This window comes from Toxorhynchites rutilus, chromosome 2, assembly GCF_029784135.1.
Source record: "Toxorhynchites rutilus septentrionalis strain SRP chromosome 2, ASM2978413v1, whole genome shotgun sequence".
Classification (NCBI taxonomy): Eukaryota; Metazoa; Arthropoda; class Insecta; order Diptera; family Culicidae; genus Toxorhynchites; species Toxorhynchites rutilus.
The window spans coordinates 271,669,961-271,694,031 of record NC_073745.1 but is presented as its reverse complement, the minus strand read 5'-3'; the positions used below and the strand labels follow the sequence as shown (position 1 = coordinate 271,694,031).

The 24,071-nt window shown below is 39.0% G+C and overlaps 1 protein-coding gene across 3 annotated transcripts; it reads right to left on the bottom strand.

Annotated features, from left to right (window-relative positions):
* LOC129767616 (uncharacterized) lies at positions 1-23,553 on the bottom strand. Of its 3 annotated transcripts, none has more exons than XM_055768668.1 (5): positions 23,381-23,553; positions 23,192-23,327; positions 22,676-22,783; positions 1,341-1,423; positions 1-1,262 (listed from the first exon to the last, which is right to left on the bottom strand). In XM_055768668.1, the coding sequence occupies exons 2-5, from the start codon at positions 23,198-23,200 to the stop codon at positions 1,172-1,174; spliced, it is 291 nt and encodes a 96-aa protein (XP_055624643.1). In that variant the 5' UTR covers positions 23,201-23,327; positions 23,381-23,553; the 3' UTR covers positions 1-1,171. The 3 variants fall into 3 exon arrangements, with proteins under 3 accessions (XP_055624643.1, XP_055624645.1, XP_055624642.1); XM_055768670.1 differs by having other exon boundaries at positions 23,391-23,553; XM_055768667.1 differs by having other exon boundaries at positions 23,192-23,553.
* Positions 23,554-24,071: the final 518 nt, after the last annotated feature.

Sequence of the window (24,071 nt, the reverse complement as noted above, 5' to 3'; positions counted from 1 at the left end):
TTGATTCATTGTTTTTTATTTCGTTCTTCTCGGATGCAAAATGCGATGTATTGATTTTTCTGCAATATTTTAAAGTTACAACTGTTTTTTTTTCTTCAAAGTTTTGTGTTTGTGTGTATATGTATAATATAGCGGCTCGAAAACCAACATATGAATTTTTTTTCTATCTATGCCACTGAACCCATCTATTCTATTCGGAATCGAACAAATTTTATACTGTAACTGTTGTGAAGCAACAGTGATTTTATGATTCGGTCGGAAATTTCGCCAAAATTGAGAAAACCTTTTCAATATGATTCAAATAATTTTTTTTCTTTTCAATTTTCGATGCTGAGTGTCGTTAATCGGTACTTTTTTGGTGAAATAAAAATTGTTATGAATTCCGGCGTAATAAACCGAGCAACGTCAGTTGATATGGTGTATTCCTTTATCGATACGCTTAGGTGTGACAGTGATATAATTTCTTCATACATATAACCTTAGTAATAGCCATTCTCCGCTACAATAACCTCCTCAATATAGAGCACTACCACCCGCAACAATCGAATACCACTCTGTATATAACGCACTAGCCTATGGTCCAATCAAGTCCTACGGTGTGAGTTTCTATAAATCTATATAAAATATTTGGTCTCTATGAAAGCATTACATTATATTCACGCTAGGTTTGGTCTCTTGTGATTGCGATTACTACCTAAAACAGGGCAACTTAACGAACCGCTGGGCGCTGGCGTTAGCAAAGTTGCTGCCGAAAGGTCTGACGCGTTTGCGGATTTCAATTATTTGTATAATGATTGCGAATGTGTATATTCTTGATTTGTTTTGGCTAGAGTGAAATTTATTTCTGAGTCAATGAATATCATTGCTAAAATCGGTTTGCTGATTATCTGTGCTGAAGTGTGCCTCCTAAAAAGTATTATTGTGTTGTACAGCAAACATGTTCATGTGTTACTTCAAGCCATTGTCTAGCGAAATGCTACTTTGATTTTAGAACCGTATTTCTTGTTGTTTTGATCTTCATCTCACAATCCATCTTTTTATGTCATGAATTTCAGACAGAAAATATTATTTTCTTCTACAGATTGTTGATCGATGACATTCCTATACGTTGTGTATTCAATTGAATCAAGAAATAAATTTCATTTATTGTAAAAACTGCAAACAATATCTGTTAGGCCGTTTCCCAGTCCCACGTGGGTTGTGTCCAGATGTAGCCGGTGTTAGTCATAGAACAGTAGGCATTATAGTAGCGTCCAGGGGATCTGCTTATGATGGGGGAATAATTAGCCAGACCAATTCTGTTTCCAATGTGTATGTTATTTTAGGACTAATACTTTTACCTGCAGTAAGACCACTGTGGACATCTACAGCGAAATAATTGCTGGAACTCCTCTTTGCAGACCTCGTTCCACCAGCATGTTCTCTGCAGCAGAAAAATAATGAGATTTCGTTGAATTACTCAATAAAAATAGTTAATCAACATTATGGAAATCAATATACTAATATAAAACAAATAGCTTTTGATATAGTCGTAGGCTATATTTGTGCATTTTCAATTAATAATGTAATACGTGGATTCAAACTCAATTAGGGGGTGATTACGATTATAATGCTTTAAAGTTTTACTCCCTTCCCTACACATAAAATCTCAGCTGCAGAGTTTCACTTCGGAAACAAGCGCGGTAGTAATTTAGTGCTTTTACGATCGTCTTGTTTACGTACTGAGACGAGAATTTCATTTATCAAAAAACGCCACCCTTCGCCTTCCGGCCTCTTCACCTTCGAAGAGAACTCCATCGTATCGTTTGCGCCAGCATAAGTTTCATGGGATCATTCTTCTTCCGCCTTTTGCGGGTCCCTTTCCACGCGCAACTGTTTGGCTGGAATCTTTCACCCCAATTCGAACAGCATCCATCGCCTTCCTTCTTGGATGGCAAATGAACTTTTCGCTTTCCGACTCATTCAAGCACAATTAACAGAGGGAAATTGATTTTTCCGTTTATTCTGATGGTGCTTGGAATTGGTTATTCTCGGTTGAACATGGTACTGGTCGAGTGTCGGAATGGAATGATATGATTTGTGTGTATAGGAACCCATTATTGTCACATTTTCCACATGAGCAACCTTTTTCTTCAAATCTCTTGATACTGCTAGAGATTTGATACGAACGGCTTGTGGTATAATGGGAATGTTCCTATTGAGATGAGATGAATCCTTTGAGGAATTGATATGTGTATGATTTCGAACATGATGGGAATGTTGTCGAACTATTTATGATATGTTTTTCGCATGTAAGCTGCTTTGTTTTGTACCAAATGAAAACATATGTGGATGAGTTATGATAGAAGTTCTGGATCCAATGATCTCGCAGCGTTTGAAGACTTTTCAGAAATTATTATTATTAAATCGTTTATTTTTACAGGCTCATTTACATAAGTTTAAAGGAGCCAAACTCCTATCAAGTATATATAAACATTTTTTATTAATTCTAATGTTAATGAAGTAGAGAACCGATTACTCGCGGCTTGCTCGAGTTTAGAAGGGTGACATTTTGTTTCAGGAAAAGGATGGGTTATAAGGATATGTTGACAATGTTCACACTCACATTCGCACTCACATTCATCATACTCAATTCTTAAGCCTATCTTATATCTAACATGTATTTACATTTCACCTTATTCTATTGTTAGTAAGAAGGGATTTGATTTCTCGCGAAGGAAAAGGAAAAGGATAATATAAGGATATAAGGACAATCACACACGAAGATCGATAGCTTTTAGGAAGACATATATTTGGGACATGTAATCAAGGTCTAACCGAGCCAACACATCTCTCACCGGCACATTGGGCTGCCTTCCTCTAGCCCGAAGAGAGTTTTCTAAATTCGATCTGGCAACAAGATACTCCTCGCACGACCAAACAACGTGTTCGATGTCGTGGTAACCTTGGCCACAAGCACAGATATTGCCATCGGCAAGATTAAAACGAAAGAGTAGCGCGTCTAACGAACAGTGATTGGACATGAGTCGAGAGAAGGTGCGAATAAAGTCCCGACTTAAGTCCAGACTTTTGAACCATGGTTTGAGGCTAACCTTAGGGATAATCGAGTGAAACCACCGGCCCAATTCATCTTCGTTCCATTTACGTTGCCAGTTAGCGATGGTATTTTTACGGACTAACGAATAAAATTCATTGAAAGCGATTTGACGCTGATAAATATCGCCTTCAATTGCACCTACCAATGAGTCAGCCCTCTCGTTACCCGGAATTGAGCAATGTGAAGGGACCCAGACAAAGGTAATGACATAACAGCGTCTGGTTAAAGCACTCAAATTTTCTCGTATTCTCTCAAGGAAGTACGGCGAGTGCTTTTCCGGCCTCACTGAACGGATAGCTTCGACAGAGCTAAGACTATCCGTTACAATGTAATAGTGTTCAACAGGTCGTGAGGCGACGCTGTCCAGCGCCCAATGTATTGCTGCCAATTCAGCAATATACACAGAGCAAGGATTCTGAAGACTGTGGGAGGTGCTAAAAATTTCGTTGAACACTCCAAATCCTGTGGACTCATTCATAGAGGACCCATCAGTAAAGTACATATTATCACAATTGACACGCCCATACTTTGCATTGAAGATCGTAGGAACGATCCCCGATCGATGATAATCTGGAATTCCATGGATTTTCTCCTTCATGAACAGATCAAAATGCACAGAGGAATTGATGTAGTCAGGAAAACAAACACGGTTGGGAGTATACGAAGAAGGATCAACCTGCATGGAGATGAATTCATGATATGAGCTCATGAATCCTGAATGAAAATTAAGCTCGATAAGCTGCTCAAAATTTCCGATCACCAATGGGTTCATAACCTTACACCGGATGAGGAACCGAAGAGATAATAAATTGAAGCGATCTTTTAGTGGGAGTACGCCTGCCAAAACCTCGAGACTCATGGTATGCGTTGAGGGCATACATCCCAACGCAATACGGAGACAAAGATACTGAATTCGCTCGAGTTTAATGAGGTGTGTTTTGGCAGCTGATTGAAAACAGAAACTGCCATACTCCATCACTGAGAGAATAGTTGTTCGATACAACATTATAAGATCTTCGGGATGGGCTCCCCACCAGGTGCCGGTAATTGTACGGAGAAAGTTTATTCTTTGTTGGCATTTTTTACTCAGATACCTAATATGGGCCCCCCAAGTACATTTGGAGTCGAACCAGACCCCAAGATACTTGAATGACATAGCATGAGTGATCGGTTTACCCAAAAGTTGAAGCTTTGGTTTTGCTGGTCTATGCTTCCTAGAAAAAACCACCATCTCTGTTTTCACCCCCGAGATTTCTACGTCATGGGAGGGCACGTAGACGCGACACTCTAGGGAGAATCTCTCGTCGATCACAATTGCATTCGCGTGTTTCCGATCACTCACGACAACACGCAGTTTGTTCGGTCTAACCTTAGAGATTTCGACCACGGAGGAATATAATCTTGCCAGATCTTTTGAAACCTGAATGACATTAATTGACTTTCCTTTTGGTTTAGGCCGGAAAAAAACAACCCATGGACCAGCTCCAAGTGCATCGTCTGGATAGACCTTGACACGAGGAGAGGAAACAACTGAGGGGGAGGACGAGGTCGATTGTTGAACGGGAGCGGGATCAGTAGGGCTGGGAGGCAAGTTCGGGAGTTGAGCGGAAGCGGGAGCGGGAGATTGAGGGGGCGAAGAGGAAAAGTTTGCCAATTTTCTTGAGGGGGGCTTGTTAAGGTAGATTACCTCTTTCTCTGAAGAGACATCTTCTGAGGGGGGAACGCGTTTAAGCGACTTCCCAGCCCCCGTTGTAGCTAGTGAGGAGGAAACAGTAGTTTCAATCTCCATGTCAACATGACCTTCTGCCATTACGGCAGATATAAAATAATATAATTTTTATTTTTTTTTGTATTTCTAAACCTAATATATATTATACCTAAATCGCACATCAATGCGAATGAAATGAAACGGTGTCCCAATCGAACCGCGTGGCAATCGCTCGGCACAGATGCAACGGTATATCGCACCACAACACGATGATGGAATCGATGACGATGCTAAAGCACACACAGCGATGATACGGTACACGCACCGCGTCCGCCGTGGAGGACTTCTTCCTCACGCTGGTAGTGATAACTGCTCTCCTCACTCGCGCAATAAAGAGAACCCCGTTAGGGCGAAATAACTTCACCAGCCACGAACTGATAACGGTATAATCTCCACTCTATAATAGACGCGAACAAATTTGCGACCGATGTCTTCAGACTGCGCGAGCTGAATGACTTTTCAGAAATGTATAAGATTTTTTATGCCCACGTGTATGTCAATAGCTGTTGCTAGTACCTCCTATAAAAAACCAATTGCTCCACTCTTGCATTTGTACAGTGTCCATCATTTCTTTGCTGATAATTTACAAGGTGATTAAGAGTGACTGCCACTTATATATTTATATGAACACACCCAAAAATAGTAATAAAACAGCTATGAAGCTTTAAATTTCTCATTCATATGGTTTACAAATTCATGATCTTTGTGCTTCACACCAACCATACGGATTTGTACAGACTCATCAGTGACGTTCTCGGCAGCTCTGGTCCAGAGCAGGGTTGCCTTTATAAAATCTGTGTTTTGGTCTCAAAAAATTGCTTTATCTGTGTTTTTTCTCGGAAAATCTGTATTGAAATCTGTATCAACTTTTTGCGGTTGTTTGTCTACCTTCAGCCACCACAGCAAAGAAGTATAGGGGTGGTGGGGGCAAAGTAGTCACCTGCTTGTTTGGTATTATAACTATTGACTATAGAGACCGTATTTGTAGTCACCTTATGTTTGGAGAATTTAATGACTTTTGAGCAATCCTGTGTTTCAGTAGAGCTCTCGCATGTCAAAATACAAATAAAAACAGAAATTACTCTCTCTACGGCCGAATGGCTCGTAGTTCTGTGCGCATGGTATCTAAGGAATTTCTCACGAAATTTAGTTTATTCAATCTGATATGTTGGACAAATCATCAGCTTGGACGACTGTTCACATATTCTAGGAGAGGTGAACAGTTATTTTGTTCAATCTAAGCGAATAATTAGCATAGAAATTATTTTCATGTTTGGAGGCAAAGTGGTCATAGGTGAATAACAACTTACAATGTTCAGTTTACTAAGGGTGATATACCTCATCACATTTTGCTCTTGAAGAAGATCCTTTTGTGGCTTTGACCCTGGGTAAATATGCCACTCCAACTAAACCAAGCGGAACGTTATGTGTTTCTTACTGCGTTTTTGTATGCAAGAGAAAATTTAAATTGTAACTCTAGGTGAATAGGCCAAGTTTATTTCATACATGTACCTACTGTAACAAATATGATTTGAACAAATTTGGAAGAAAAAAAAGGCATAAATCTATCCCATTAAGCTTGATATGTGCGGGTGATCACTTTGCCCCCACTAGGACCACTTTACCTCCAACCAAAAAAAAGGTTCGATTTTTCACCTTTTTCTAATGATGAAAAGTGTACTATTTTGAATTTTTATAGTAAAAACCGTTTGCTATCTTGAAGAATAATGAGTTGAACTATAATATTCTTCGAAAAACGGGATTTTAATCGGTATGTGGGCGCTGGAAATGGGCATATTCCTTAGGGTGACCACTATGCCCCCACTTCCCCTACTAACAATGTATCAGTTCACACTTTTTCTGAACGAATTTTAGATTATTGTGAACTTATTCGCGAACCAAAATGGTGCTACTATGAACAACAGATAACGGTACTCAGTATGAACAAAAGTTTTTTTTTTATTAATCCGTTTATTTTTACAGGCTCAGTTACATAAGTTTAAAGGAGCCAAACTCTTAACTATATTTCAACTAGCATATATCAACATGTTGTTTCCTTAATTCTATGGTTAATGAAATAGGAAACCGATTACTCGCGGTCGACTCGAGTTTAGAGGGGTGACACATTTTCATTAGGAAAAGGATGGGATGTAAGGAGATGTGTGCTTACACTCGCACTCACATTCACATTCACATTCTCATTCACACTGACACTTCATACTCAATTCTTAAAACTATCCTTACATCTAATATGTATTAACAATTTAACTTATTCTAATGTTAGTAGGAAGGGAACCGATAGCTCGCGAAGGACGAAAAGGAGGGGAAAAGGATGTATGAACAATCACACTCGAAGATCGATAGCTTTAAGGAAAACATATATTTGGGACATGTAATCAAGGTCTAACCGAGCCAACACATCTCTCACCGGCACATTGGACTGCTTTCCTCGGGCCCGAAGGGAGTTTTCTAAATTCGATCTGGCGACAAGATACAACTCGCACGACCAAACAACGTGTTCGATGTCGTGGTAACCATGGCCACAACCGCAGAGATTGCTGTCGGCAAGATTAATATGAAAAAGCAGCGCGTCTAACGAACAGTGATTGGACATGAGTCGGGAGAAGGTGCGAATAAAGTCCCGACTCAAGTCCAGACTTTTGAACCATGGTTTGAGGCTAACCTTAGGGATAATCGAGTGGAACCACCGGCCCAATTCATCTTCGTTCCATTTGCGTTGCCAGTTAACGATGGTATTTTTACGAACTAAAGAATAAAATTCATTGAAGGAGATTTGACGCTGATAAATTTCGCCTTCAATTGCACCTACCTTTGCTAATGAGTCAGCCCTCTCATTACCCGGAATTGAGCAATGAGAAGGGACCCACACAAAGGTAATGACATAACAGCGTCTGGATAAAGCACTCAAAATTTCTCGTATTCTCTCAAGGAAGTACGGCGAGTGCTTTTCCGGTCTCACTGAACGGATAGCTTCGACAGAGCTCAGACTATCCGTTACAATGTAATAGTGTTCAACAGGTCGTGAGGTGACGCTGTCCAGCGCCCAGTGTATTGCTGCCAATTCAGCAATATACACTGAGCAAGGATACTGAAGACTGTGTGAGGTGCTAAAAAATTTGTTGAACACTCCAAATCCTGTGGACTCATTCATAGAGGACCCATCAGTAAAGTACATATTATCACAATTGACACGCCCATACTTTGCTTCGAAAATCGTAGGAACGATCCCCGATCGATGATAATCTGGAATTCCATGGATATCCTGCTTCATGGACAGATCAAAATGCACAGAGGAATTGATGTAGTCAGGAAAACAAACACGGTTGGGAATATATGAAGAAGGATCAACCTGCATGGAGACGAATTCATGATATGAGCTCATGAATCCAGAATGAAAATTTAGCTCGGTCAGCTGCTCAAAATTTCCGATCACCAATGGGTTCATAACCTTACACCGGATGAGGTACCGAAGAGATAATAAATTGAAGCGATCTTTTAGTGGGAGTACGCCTGCCAAAACCTCGAGGCTCATGGTATGCGTTAAGGGCAGACATCCCAACGCAATACGGAGACAAAGAAACTGAATTCGCTCGAGTTTAATGAGGTGTGTTTTGGCAGCTGATTGAAAACAGAAACTGCCATACTCCATCACTGAGAGAATAGTTGTTCGATACAACATAATAAGATCTTCGGGATGGGCTCCCCACCAGGTGCCGGTAATTGTACGGAGAAAGTTTATTCTTTGTTGACATTTTTTACTCAGATACCTAATATGGGCCCCCCAAGTACATTTGGAGTCGAATCAGACCCCAAGATACTTGAATGACATAGCATGAGTGATCGGTTTACCCAAAAGTTGAAGCTTTGGTTTTGCTGGTCTATGCTTCCTAGAAAAAACCACCATCTCTGTTTTCTCCGTGGAGAATTCGATCCCTAGCCCAATGGCCCAGGTTGAAGAATTGTTCAAAGCATCTTGTAAGGGTCCTTGCAGGTCGGATTCGTTTGATCCTACGACAGACACCACTCCATCATCTGCAAGTTGTCTCAGGCTGCAATTTTGTGTAAGGCAATTGTCGAAGTCGCTTACATAGAAGTTGTACAAAAGGGGGCTTAAACATGAGCCCTGGGGGAGTCCCATGTAGGAGACCCGGCTTACTGCCGAATCTCCATGAGAAAAGTTCAAATGTTTCTCACAAAGCAAGTTATATTCCTTTCCATTCCTTTCCATAATTTTTTCATTGACGTTTCTCGTGACAAACCTCCCACGAAATTTGCCAATAAGCACGTTTTTTCCCTTTGATCAAATTTTTGAACTGATTCTCAAGGGCTAAATACGTTTGAAAATTTTCAGGAGTTCCACGTTTCCGAAAAGCTTTAAATGCATTTGATTTTTCTATATAAAGCTTGGAACATTGGCTATCCCACCATAGATTGGGAGGCCTTCGGGAAATGGTGGAACCTGGAATGGGCTTCGTTTGAGCGCGAACTGCGCTGTCATAGATCAAACGAGAAAGGAAGTTATACTCCTCCAATGGAGATAAACCATCTCTGGAATTGATGGCTAGAGCAATCGCGTCCGCATACTTTTTCCAGTCAATGTGTCTTGTGAGGTCATATGCCATGTTTATAGATTCAGAAGAATTCGACCCAATGGTGATGCAAATTTTGATTGGCAAGTGATCACTACCGTTGGGGTCCTGGATTACATTCCACTTGCAATCTAACGATAATGAATTCGAGCAAAGCGAGAGGTCAAGAGCACTTGGGTTAGCAGGAGGTTTAGGCACACGTGTTGTTTCCCCAGTGTTCAAAACGGTCATATTGAAGTTGTTACAAAGGTCATATATCAACAATGAACGATTGTCGTCGTACTGTTCCCCCCAGGCAGTTCCGTGAGAGTTGAAGTCTCCCAAGATCAATCGTGGCTCAGGAAGGAGTGAGCACATGTCAACATGTTGCTTGCGGCTAACCGCAGCTCTCGAAGGCCAATACAAGCTGACAATACAGAGGTCTTTGCCTCTGATGTTTGCATGACAAGCAACAGCTTCAATCCCTCCAATAGGTGGAAGGTCAATTCGAAAAAATGAGCGGCACTTATTGATCCCCAATAGCACCCCTCCGTATCTGTCATCACGGTCCAAGCGTATAATATTGAAATCATGGAAAGAGAGATCATCTCGCGAAGAAAGCCAAGTTTCGGACAGAGCAAAAACATCACAATTGAACTTATGAATTAAAAATTTGAATGTATCCAATTTAGGGATAAGACTACGACAATTCCACTGTAAAACAGTGATATCTCCGACCTCTCTATTTAAATTAGACATCAAGAGAGATAATCATTGCAAGGAGGGGCCATGTTTGCATCAATTGTTGCAAAATTGTCTTTAATACTGGAAGCATTGAAATGATAATGGTTCTGATGGAGTCGGAAACGTTAAAACACTTGAAGATTTGATCCAAAAGGTCAGACAATTTTATAAATCCCGATTGGGAAGTTGAGCTGGACGGAAAAATAGGGACAGTTGGGGTTTTTGATGTCCCCTCGAGTGCTGGGTCGTTCGAAGGTGAACTATTCCCACGGAAGCCAGGAGGAACCTGATTTTGCTTGTCCGCTGCACTCGTTTTTTTAGGCAAGCTAACAGGTGATATCACCGGAGGGACTTGTGATCGAATTTTGGGAGTGGTCACATTTTTGCGCCGGGGATTCCCTTGGGAAATAAACGGTGTACCCCCGTGAGCTGTGTCCGCTTCCATTTCGTCAACTGGCAACGTGGAAAAGATATTGTGTGAGGAGATTGGATGTTGTTGTTGTTGGGCCTGTGGAGAAGCGCCCTTTAAAATTTCCGCAAAAGTGCGTTTCGAGCGTTCCTTTAAAGAGCGCTTCTGTTTCTCCCAGCGACTCTTGTAAGTTTCACAAGCTGAGAGCTCATGTGGGGTCCCCCCGCAATATGGACACTTATGCTCAGTCGCACTGCAGGATTTGCCCACATGTTGCTCTTCGCAAGTGGCACAGCGCTCCTTGTTGGCGCAGTAGTCTGCTGTGTGACCAACTGACTTGCATTTGTTGCAAGTCATGGGCTTTGGCACGAAGAGACGCAGCGGAAGCCTCAATTTGTCCACCATAACGTAGTCAGGGAGGGCGGAACCAGCAAAAGTTACTCGAAACGAGTCGGACGGCGTGAATTTTGTTTTTCCCTCTTCCTGGGACACTTTTCCTAATTGATGGCAGTCCAAAATTTTAACTTTCGTCAAAGGGAGCTTTTTAAATCTGCCATCTCCCTCTGTTATTAATGCGCTCGTCAGACCCGTTTCTGTAATCACCCCCGAAATTTCTACGTTATGGCAGGGCACATAGACGCGATATTCTAGTACGAACCTATTGTCGACAACAATCTCGTTAGCTTGCTTCCGATCAGCCACGACAACACGCAGTTTGTTCGGTCGAACCTTTCTTATTTCGACCACGGAGGAATAATTTTTTGTCAGATCTTTCATGATCTGAATGACGTTGAGCGATTTCCCGTTGGGTTTTGGCCGGAAGAAAACAACCCATGGGCCAGATCCAGATGCATCTTCTGGATAGACCTTGACACGCGGAGAGGGGACAACTAAGCGGGGGGACGAGGTCGATTGTTGAGCGGGAGCGGGAACAGTTGGGCTGGGAGGCAAGTTCGGGAGATAATCGGAAGCGGGAGCGGGAGATTGAGGGGGCGAAGTGGAAAAGTTTGCCAATTTTCTTGAAGGGGGCTTGTTGAGATTGATTAACTCTTCCTCTGAAAAGACATCGTCTGAGGGGGGAACGCGTTTAAGCGACTTCCCAGTAGTTAGTGAGGAGGAAACATCAGATTCAATGTCCATATCAAGAGGATCGCACTTTGCCATTATGGCAGATATACAATTATACTTTTTCTTTTTTTTTTTAATCCTTAACCTAATATATATATATATATATATATATATATATATATATATATATATATATATATATATATATATATATATATATATATACTAAAATACTTGAAGCGCACGGTGCGGATGATTTGTAACGGTGCTCCAATCGAACCACGTGATGATCGCTTGGCACAACAGCAATGGTGTATCGCACCACAATACGATGACGATGGAACGGCACACGCTCACAGCGCCCGCAGTGGAGGACTTCTCCCTTCCGCTGGTTGTGATTACTTAACACTTCACTCTCGCAATAAAGAAAACACCGTTAGGGCGAAACAATCACTTCAGCGAAACCGATAACGGTATTGTTCCAACACAATAACGGACACGAACAACTTTGCGTCCGGCGGCTTCGGACTGCGCGAGCTGATGAACAAAAGTTGTATTCCATGATTTAGGAAAGGATCAATGGAAAACCCCATGTATTGCGGCGCTGTATAGATGTAACGAGCATTTTTCTGTATGTTCAAACAAAAAGATAAATAGTAAAAGACGTCAAACTAATTGTTTTTGTGATATATGCGAAAGAAGAATTATACCAAATATTTTTTGAACATAAACATAAAAACATTGTTTAGTAAATACTTATCAGAAGTTTACAAAGAAATAATGGAATCTTGTTCATCTGTCTCACATCTGTTCATAGTCTCACAAAGTTATACATCACTGCTTTATCATGTAAAAAAATGGGACCAGTACGACACAAATGTCGAAATTTATTACGACCGCAAAGTGGTGGATCACACCATTGAGGAATGTGGCGGTTCCTTCGGGTGAAGGAGGCCAGGATGATAGCTCAGGATTTGATATGTGACTTGGAGAATGGAAAAACACTTAGGTAACTTTTCATACACGGGTTGTTTATTTCGCGAACTTGCTCGAGTAAAGGTTGAATTTGGAATGAGGAAATTGACATTAGTAGGGAACTGAATGCAGTTCACTTCTTTGTTAGTATATGTTCGGTTGCTTTTACGTTGTACGTCGGGAAATGCAGTTTGTTTTCGTGCTATACACCACTAAATGCGTTTTGATAGGAATAGAGTGGCTCGGATGGAGAAAAAGGATTGGAAATTTGGAAGGGAAAATACTGTGTTGACACTTGTTCCTCTTCGCGCTGTCGGTCGCGAACACAAAGGGTTAAATTCATAAGTTCAATCTTGAAGCATAATATTATCTTTAGAGCCATTTATTGACATAGTTATTTTAAATTTGACGAATGAATGAATGTTGAATGTTTACGTGGATACCATTAGCCACATATACAGTAAAACCTGTTTTTGTGCGGTTTTTTTTGTGCGATTTGTTTTGTGCGTTTTTTTTGTGCGGTTTTTTGTTCTTGTGCGGTTTTTTTGGTGCGATTTTTTTTGTGTGGTATATGAAAAGAAGCATATTTGACGAAGTTATCGTTCATTTATTTTTTTTTTTCGATAGTTTATATGCATTTCTGTGCGACAAAGCCTACTTGCGTCTCAATTATCCACTTCTGAAATCATTCCCCTCCTCCCATCAAATGCTGTATGTTATTCTAAGTTTTTGCATGACATGATTTCTAACAGCAACACGTTTCGACATGCTACTAAAAGCACAAAACAGCCACGCGCAACCGGAAAGGCAAAGGGCCCCATCGCAAAGTAGGGAAACAAAAGGAAATTGAACGGTGAACGGCGTGGATTTGAGTTATTTTCTTGGGGGAAACTATTTTTAAGGGTCCCTATCTACCGCACAAAAAAAAAGTTTTTTCAAAATGTGTACCGAACACGATTTTTTAAAGCTACTGGTGAAGTTTTGCACGATTTTTTTATGCGATTTTTTTGTGCGGTTCCTATCCCCCGCACAAAAAAAGGTTTGCCTGTACATTCGTATTTTCTATGCTTTAGTAGGATAAAGATAAACAGTGTTATTTATTTATTGTAAAGCTAGCTAATGATGCAGGCTTTTGCATCTTTTCAACTTATATTGAGCATAAGAAAGCAGTACTACAAAAAATATTATTGAGATGAAGCCATATCGTTATTTTGAAAAATCTGTAAATCTGTATGAAAACCAAAAAAACTGTAATCTGTACCTACAGATTCTTGGTTTCAAAAAAACTTCAAAATCTACAGATTATTCTGTAGATATGGTAACCCTGGTGTTTGTGTTTGGCACTTTTGACCTCCTGCTGCTTTCCAGAAAGCCCCTGCTTCATACCACTCCCTTGCGAATTTTCTTCGTGACTCTTGATGACTTCGAACGTTTATTGCTCAGTCATTTAACGAAAGATTGGTGAAATTTTTGCGTCAATCGGTTTCGGTACTCCATAACAATTTTTTATATTGAAGAAAATAATATATGTGATGAAACTAACCATCAAACTTTTGAAAAATCTCCACCTCTATCCTAACGGGAATACCCACTTATGATTGGTCGTAATTGACGACACATGCGGCGGATCCCTAGCAGAGACATCAAACCAAGCTGCCTGGGAGAAATCGGCATTGCAAATACATGAAAGTAGGGGGAATTTTGCTCCCACCGAAATGTGTTCCCTAACAGAGACATCAAAACCAAGCTGGCTGAGGGTAATCGGCATTTTAAATATATGCAAGTCGGGGGCATTCTTATAGTGCAAGTAAGGTGAGTGATACGAATAATTCTAGCAAATAAAATTTGAATTTGGAACTTTAATGTTGGTTGCTTCGTGAAATTTCATATCAATGACCGATCGTGTATTGTGAAAAATTTAGCACAAGTGTAAGTGTAAAATTGTATATGGTAGCATTTGTGTTAAAAATGACTTGATATATGAAACGATTTATTTCAATTTTCGTATATGAAAACCAAGGTGTGTTCCCGCTCGAGAACGGGTCGTTTAGCTTAAGCTGTCTGTTTTGTTGTGTTCATTTTCACCCATGGAAAGTTTACATGGAGAGAAAAATTGTAAAAGTGAAGAAATACTAGAAAAATTTATTTCCCATATGCTCCAGAGATAGTATTAGTTGTTGTTAGTCCTAGTTAGTCCTAAAATTCGCATTGGGTTGTATAAACACTCAGAAAGTAAAAATTATAAAATAAAATTACCTTTTCCATTTCAAATATGTTTACTCTATATTAAAGTAACATGTTTTTACTGACGAGAAAAATTTATAATTGTGTTCGGTATTGGTAATTATCTTATATTACATTGGTGTTTTTTTCTTTATTTCATCCATACATAACACAGGAGGCATCTCGTCTAGAATCACAAAGGGCGGTTTTCGTCATATCTCGTTCCATTTCGGGGTCTTTTATCTGATACGCATCATCCAGCGACTGTTTACCATCCTTTTGTCATCATCACTCGGTAAACACTAGTGGGATGAACAAAAAAATACCCAACAACCAAACAAAAAGGCCCTTTTCAGGGCCACCAAATCATTATCAAAGAGTTTAACGATGTAATTCTTCAAACATATTTAAAATCAACAGATAGCCTAACGGAATCCTACGTCAACTATGCGGTCGTGTCTCGGACACAACTCTCCTGTGACTTTTCAACTTGGTACGGTTTGGTTGAACCTAATTTTTTTTATTTTTTTCGATCATAACATTTTAGAACCAGCAATAAATGTTACTTTTGGATCAATTAACGTCGTATCGGATTCACAGTAGGAGAACGTGGATTAGCCGGCGTATCTCGAAAAATGTAAACACGCTGAACCAAGAAAATTTAAGCGTATTACGTCTGTGGTTACCCAAAAAACATTTATAACAAAATGTCTTTGAGAACGTCTGTCGAATTTCAAACCAAAAAGATTCCACCACGACCCAGATGATCGATCCCTTCATTGAGTTAGGCTTGAGGAAGATATTAGGAGGCCATCCATTTTTTTTTTTGTCAAACCAAAATTAATTTTTTACATCCAATTGGGAGCAGCATTCCTCGTGCGAAGTACAACGACATTCAACATATGATGAAATATGTACCTCGTGTAAACCATGAATTCTTGAAGATGGTTTGCGATGATCAAAACATTGTTGATATTAATTACGACCTGATCAGTGACAAAAAATCATAATCATAATGAGAAAACTCATTTATTTTAATATTATTATTGCAGTAATTATTCAGACTAAATTACGTCGAACCACATTGAACTGAAAACTATATTCTTTAATTTTCATTCTGCTGAAGTGAACTGAGTGCATACGTACAAAAACTAAAAGTCATATCTTTCTATATTTATGTGTTATTTTACAAATATTCATAATCTCAGTGCTTTGTAGACATCCTGTTTGTAACACGTGAGCGATAAAATAATAGATATCATCAGCCACAGTCAAATATTAGAAGCCCAAACTTCAAATTGAAGTAAACCAGAATAATGTTTTTGGCGCTTGGTTCGTTTTCGGCAGAAACCCGACCAATTGTACAATTGGCGAGAGAAGATTCCAGCCTTTTCCAGCCGCAGTTGCTGATTGCTTGCCAAACAATATATTGTTGGTGAATTCCGTAAATTTTTTTCGTCATACAATATTGAAGTGTTGAATTTCTGTCCATTACAGTATTTGTGGATTTTGCAGTCAGTCCTGAAAATTATTTAAAATCTTTCCGAATAATCGGAATACAGTTTTCAAGCATGTGATTTCTTCGTCAATTTTTTTTGTTTATTGTTTTTCGGACCTTGTATGACTTCAATACATGTGCAACCGTGGCCGAGTGGTTCGCGTCTCACATTATCATGCCGGGTGTTCGGGTTCGATTCCCGTTCTGGCCAGGAGATTTTTCGTCAGAGAAATTTCCTTCGACTTGCACTGTGGTCACGCGTATTCTAGAGCTTGCCCCTCGGAATACATTCAAGGCGTGTTATTTGGCTTAAGAAATCTCAACTAAGTATTAATAAATGATGCTAACTAATGCATACGTTGAGACGGCAGAAGTTCCACAGGGAACGTTAACGCCATTCAAGAGATGATTTTAATACAGAACGTTTCTCTTAATTTATGGACGAATCCAGGCGGCATTCCTATTTTCCAAGCCACAGTTCGAATCGAGATGTTCGGATTTCTTTTCCAACATCTCCATCACCTTTCTGCCCATAGCACGATCCGCACGTTTCCTTTTGGTTTACTTTTGACAGTTAAACGTTCAGAAAATGTTTTTTATGCATTCTGCCAAATATATACCTGGGATTTTGAATTTTTAACCTACCCGCTGAACATTTGATCGGTGTCAAGTCAGATCGGACCATGTGACATTTTTACGATTTAGAGAAAAACGAGTTTGAAGTTTGGTGCCATAAGGGGATTTAGTTGAACATTCAGAACAATTTCGATACGGTAATCCTGCTGCACGCGTGATTTTCCAAACCTGGTTAATGTGGTGTGTGACTTACGGAATACTTAACCTAATGCTATCAACAACTCGAACTTTGAATTTTACGACTTGGTCTCCTCTGACTGAACACCGACTATTTATGACTTTATTTAAAATAAGTACCATTGTTAGTTGACTTAATGTCAATTTTGAGCGCGATCTGTCATTTTATTTGTTTACAGCGTCATTAAGAACAAGTTAAAATTTTTTTTTGCTCAACGAATTTTGATATGGATATTTCTATTGGTCAAAGATGTTGTGTGGAATTTCGTGTTGCAAACTAAATTTCTTATGCAGAAAACAATGAAAATGTTGCAGAATACATTTGGTGACTCAACTCTGTCGAAAACACGGGTGTATGAATGGTATAAGGCATTTAAAGATGACCAGGAGGACCACCTCTTCAACAAATGAAAACATTGACAAAATAAAAGGAATGATGCTTGGAAATCGTCATTAAAGTTTGATAGTGCTAAGCCGTGAATTAAAAATCTCTCACGAGACCGTTCGTCATATTTTGGTTGATGTTTTGGGCATGAGAAAAGACGCAGCACGACTAGTGCCAAAAGAGATCAATTTTCTCCAAAAATTTCATCACAATCAAGTGGATGAAACCATACCGAAACGATCAAATTCTGATCCCACGTTCATCCAACGCATACTTACTGGCATATATATGGGTGCACATGGGTGTACGAGTATAACATGCAAACGAGTCAGCAATCATCAGCATGGACCGCTGCAAACTATTCGAAATAAAAAAAAAACAATCGCGTCAAAGTCGATCTTTGGATCTCGGGAATGACGTTACCTACCGATTTTTTAGTAGTGTCAAATGAAAGGTGTCAATAAGCTGATAATTTGGTTGTATGGTGACCTTTTTTCTTGCTCCCTTCATTCTAGCGGTCTGGCATCGTTTTGTGTTTGCAAAAATGAAAAAGACAGGCTTTTGAGAAGGACCCATCGATTCTACTCATCAACTTCAAAAATCGATTATTTTTTCTTTCCAGTATTGTTATCCACTACACCTACACCCAAAAAGATAGAAGCATTCAAGTATTACATCTCAAAACTTGAAGCTTTAAATGAAGCTTTAAAAATGTGTATATCCCTTCTTTATGCGATGATTTTTCACAAAGTTACAGCGTTTCTAAAATCACTCAAAAACTCCGACTTCACGTTCCGTTTCTATAACTTTTGTCGAGTGTAGAATCAACTACATAGTATTGCATACTAGGAATAAGATTTAGAGGCATAGTTTTATTGAAAAAATATTATTGAAGTATTATTAAAAACCTATTAACGCCTTCCATGTGACACCGACTATTACCATAATAGGTACACTTATTACGAATCTCCAAGAACACTATTTCCATAATGGGTACATGGCAGTGGCCTTTTCAAACATGTTTTTTATACAATTTAGTCAATTAGTCATCAAAATATCAGTGAGAATCATCAAAAACAGGGTTCAAACTGCTAGAAAAAGTATACATTAAACTTTTGTATACTTTTGAACTAAAATAGAGTATTCATTCGCAAATATTTCCTCCATAATTGGGTCACTTACCCTACATTCAAAATTTACGTTGAACACTGTCCAAAGCTGCGCAAAACTGCGCGAATTGTCGTTTTAGTGAAAAAAGCAATAGCGAGTTCCATTTCCATTTCAGTTTAATTTGCAACGTTGTGTGATTCGTTCAAAATAGATATCAGCGATATATTAGAAATTCAAATTCATAATTTCGTTGAGTCTTTTTATGGAGCCTTCAACTGCAGCAGTACCACACAATTCAAAGTCTAGTAAATTTTTTATTCATGATTTGATACATGTTTTTAATGTCCCCTTTCCACCCAAGTACCCGGATTAGAGAGACAACAAATATATGAAACAATGAAGCATCGAAATTCACTAGACGAAATGAAAACAGCAGCGAAAGAGATTTTTCCTGCTGAGAAGTATCATGAATTCCAAACTTTCTGGAAACAATTCAACAGGAGATTTCAGCAATCACAATGGAAACGTGATCACTTTGAGAATGACTTTGTACACTGGTTTAAGGATTATGTTATGTTATCAGGGATCACCACAACCTACCAAAACTGTGAAGATATTCGACGAGGGTGGTGAACGACCAAAACGGCGCCTAACTGAGGAATTGAGTGCTCAAGAGGAGGGTCGTAGAATAATCAAATATGGCCGAGAACATTTCTCTCATAAAATAGTGGAGAAAATACTAACCATGATATAGTTAAGCATTTTCTTATCTCCACTGATCCAATAGTAAACACTTATTAAAAAGGGGAAAAATAAATGATGATTTTGATTTGTATTTTTTTGAATTACCTGTGTTGTTTTTAATTTTATTTATTTATTTATTTATCACCGTCTCGAATTGTTTATAATTCCACAGACTGAATCCTTATAATAAATTCTTAATCCTATTTTTAAAGACCGTTTTGGACACGTTAAAATCGAACACAGCACAAGCACTATTGAATTCACGGAAACAATTCTCTAAGGGGTTATGGAATCCGTAGGAAGTCCTATGGCGATTGATAAAAAACAAATCTCGCTCACGTAGTTGTCGGAATGGTACATAGAATGATACATCATATAAGGGGCTGTCCACATACCACGTGGACAACTTTAGGGAGGGTAGGGGTTACGGAAATGTCCACGCTTGTCCACGGTGAGGGGGGAGGGAGTATAGACAATATCCACGTGGACACGTTGAATGAATATTTTGAAAAAAAAACTGTTCACATCTGTGTTCAATAATATATGGAAATTTCAGTATTCCACATTTTCAATAATTTCATTCATATTTATCGACAAATAAAACCGTTTAAAAAAGGATTGAACTGTCTGATAGTGCTGAACATCTATATTTTTCATATAGATGAACTTCTTTGCTGTAATGTGTATTCTGAGAATGTATTTTGGAGTGTATCTTTGAGGCAAGCGTAATGAACCATGATCAGCTATCCCCCAAAACTTCTCTTCACCCGGAGAAAGTGATCTTTGTATCTGGTGAGATTCGAACGGAATTCTGCATTATGCATTATAAATACCAGCAAGTTCAAGTGAGCAACTAAACGAAACAAAATCAGCGATTTATAATTAGTCAATATGATAGGTAAGCTGTTCCACCAGAATTATGCCAAATCCCATGTTTCTTTGAACAGCCTGAAAAAAATTCTTGGAGTTTGACTGAGTTTGACTGAGAGTAACGTCTGGTTCTAAAGTTATGAAACACCGATCCTTTGTTTTTTTTTTTGAAGGATTACAAAACAATTACAAAGTTTGTTTTATGAACGAAAATAGTAATTGTATACCATTTTATCATTTGGATATCTTTCGCATCTCTGAAAGCAAAAAAATGAGTGGTTCTATAGTCATGTAAGTGTGTATCCTAAAAATTATGCTTTTGTTTTTTTTGTTTTTTTTTTGGAAAAAATATAAAATACATATCCCAAAACTTACGAAGTTGTACAGAAAGATCATTGGTAGATTTTTGTAGTGCAGATTGATGATTAGACGAGGATAGATTTTTTTTAAGTTAAGTGAACAGCATCTACTATCAGGGACAGATTATTTTGAGCGTTTATATAATTGGCTATTTGAATTTAATTGTTCTATTCAGGCGCGAAACATTAAAAAAACAAAACCGCCAGTGTTTCATAACTATAGAACCAGATAGAAAAGTCAGGAGTAGAACGAAGTATTTCGGAATCATTTGTTGCTGTTTTCGTGTCAAAACCAACGCGATTAATGGGTAATTGGCCACCAGTTAACGAAATCCGGACGGTCTTCAGGGACTAGGGACTTCCCAGATCAAAACCCATTCGAGAACTTGCGATGAATAATCTTATGAAGGGCAGATGTAGCTAAAGAGCAGTATCATTATTTGAACGCACATTGAACTAAAAACGGATTAGAAACTGGTTGTTATTCATGCAAAATCGATTTAGATTTTGGAAAGGAGTGATAGTTTTCCATCTGGTTCTTTATTTATGAATCACCGGAATTAATTTTTTTGAATTTTTAGCGCCTGAACAAAACAATAAAGTTCAAATGGCCTGTCTTACAAAAGTTGTTATATCCTACACTATATACTCCATTTCACTCGGAAGCTTAATTCCAGCTTAAAAGCTCAACCAGCTCAACACATACGTTGATTTATGACAGAAAATGTTCGAGACTAGATTCACTAGTAATGTTTCTAACTAAACATTGATACAAATAACTTTACGGGCAATGTTAGGCAATAAACCAATTATTGATTACAAACCGCTATTACTAATGAAACTAACATTTTTATCAAGCTAACATTTTTATCAATTAAAATAGAATTTATACGCAACACAATTTTTTCCCCGAATTTTGTTTCCAAGAAGAGAAGAAATGTCCACGTGGACAACAGAGGAAGGGGTATAGAAAATGTCCACGCTTGTTCACGGAGGGTGAGGGGGGTGTCTAAAATCACGCTTTTTCTGTCCACGTGGTATGTGGACAGCCCCTAATAAGGATGGACAGTCAAAATTTCCATTTAACAGATCAAAAATAAACATTTTTTGAAGGTTGGCACGCCTAGAAGCTAACGATTCCAACGCGATCTGGATCTATCCAAGGGAGTTGTCGGAGAGCATATCTAATGAAACTACGCTGTACTCTCTCCATTCGTGTGATTTGGGTGCTGTGAAGCGGAGATCACACGCAGGCAGCATACTCCAAAATACTACGTTCTAAGGAGCAGTATAGCGATTTGATTGCCTAAACATCTCTGAAGTTATTGGTGCACCGACGAACAAATCCAAGGGCAGCAAACGCTTTAGCGGTAGTGACGCAGATAAGCTCATTGAACCTCATTTTGTTATGCATGTTTTGATATTCAATTCCATTCCGTTATCCTCACACCACCGCCGTAGCTCCTCTACGTCAGCCTGAAGCGCGAAAGTCGAGAAGAGATGTTATTGATCTATAAATTTTCAAATCGTCGGCATAGAGAAGTTATCCAGCATTCAGTCGAAAGTTCAGGTCATACATATACCTACTATTTCAATAATGATTTAAACAAATTCGGTCAAGAAAACACGCATAAATCTATCACTTCTAGCGTGATATGTGCGGGTGACCATTTTACCTTCACACTAATAAAATGTTCAATTTTTCAACCTTTTTCCAAATAATGAAAAATCTCATATTTTCAATTTTCATAATAAAAACCGCTTACTATCTTGAACTACAATAAGTTGAGCTACAATATTCTTCGATGTTTGTGGTATGTGGACACAGGAAATGGGCATGTTTCAGGGTGACCACATTCCCCCCAGTTCCCCTAGTGGACTGCGTACAACTCACACGTTTGTTTCGCGCTTAAGTTTTGCATGTTAAAAACCTGTAATATTTGCGCGCTATTGATATTCTATAGGGAAGCGAAAATTATAATAACGTTTAATTGTTCTGATGCCACCCCCAACCAACACTCACCTCCGTCAGATATCCGTGCACGCTTTGATCCGAGTAGCTGCGTTTCACAATCCGGCCGTTGGCTGGCAGAACCGAAATCGCGCCAAACACTGCGAAGGCAACCCATATCTGGCGTGTCGGGGCACCAAGTACATATTGGAAGGAGTAGTAGTTGTTGTTATTTTCATGTTTTGCCGTAGTAGCGGATGCCGAGAGAAGACGCAGATGAAGATAGTGACGACACAGCGCCGGATGGATGCAGCATGGAGGATGCGGAAACAAGTGGAAGGATTATTATATACAGGTACAATGTATACACAACACGCAAGCAAAAGCACGATGATGACGATGATTTTTAATGGTCTGCAACGGAGAGCTATGTGTGTATACTACACAAATTACGGCAGAATCCGCAACATTTTGATCGATACCCCTTTGGTGGGCAATGATGTTAAAAATGGTACATTTTTTGTAGCTTCCGCCGAAGGATTAGCTTGCGGCACTTTACACCCCATTCTAGAGATAAATTTATCGTACCTTATTCATTTTATCATCCACGCGACCGGAGGGTGAAGCAAAAAGTTCTATGATTCAATAATTACGACTCCGCAGTTTCGAGGATATTTAACAAACAGAAGCCGGAAATAGGATTAAGATTTTGTCGCGAAGATTCCTAGGAGGAACGAAAATTTAATAAAAACAACGGAACACCCGGAGAATACGAACATCCACACACGCGTGCGAGTCGCGGATTGATAATCACTACACAGACTTATTGGGAAGGAGCAACTTGTTGATAACGAACCGAAGGCAGAAGGGGAAGACAAATTGCAATCTATCAGTGGAAATTGTAGAAAAGAGAGCACAGTTTATGAATGTCAAACACTTTGCAAGGCGACGTTGATAGAACTAGGAACCGGGAGACTGCGTTTTATGTATATATCCTTGCAGAGACCGGATTTGAGCAACGAACAAATTCGGTTTGATTGAGAGAGCAAAGGTTCTTGAGATTAGCGAGCGAAAGCTGCTGGTGCTATAAAAGTTGAAGTTTTGCCATAAAAAGCTACGGTTGGAAAACACGACAGACTATGCGCCTCCATAGAAAACATTGTTGGAGTAAACTCTTTGAAAGTGCTTGGGTTTGCTTCAAGACAATAACATGAAGTAACCATAAACAGTTTTGTGAAGAGTTAACTGTTAAATAGTGTTACAGTTACAGTAGCAAAATTTGCAATATTATACAAGATGACTACAGACAGTCAGATTTTGAACTACTGCGGATCATTCGGTCAACTTGTCATAAGTTCATATTGTCATTTTTAGCTTGTTTTACTTTTATCCAAACATTAGAAACCACATACACTTTGTTTCATAACTACTCAATTTTTTGTAGTTTTCTTTTCATTTCATTTTTACA

Bases quoted from the DNA above. Each gene is read 5' to 3' on its own strand.
- LOC129767616 (XM_055768667.1), bottom strand. The intron at 1,424-22,675 runs GTGAGTGTTGGT...TTTCTGCTGCAG, and splicing joins TGCACGGATATCTGACGGAG to AGAACATGCTGGTGGAACGA. The intron at 1,263-1,340 runs GTAAAAGTATTA...CATCATAAGCAG, and splicing joins CCACAGTGGTCTTACTGCAG to ATCCCCTGGACGCTACTATA.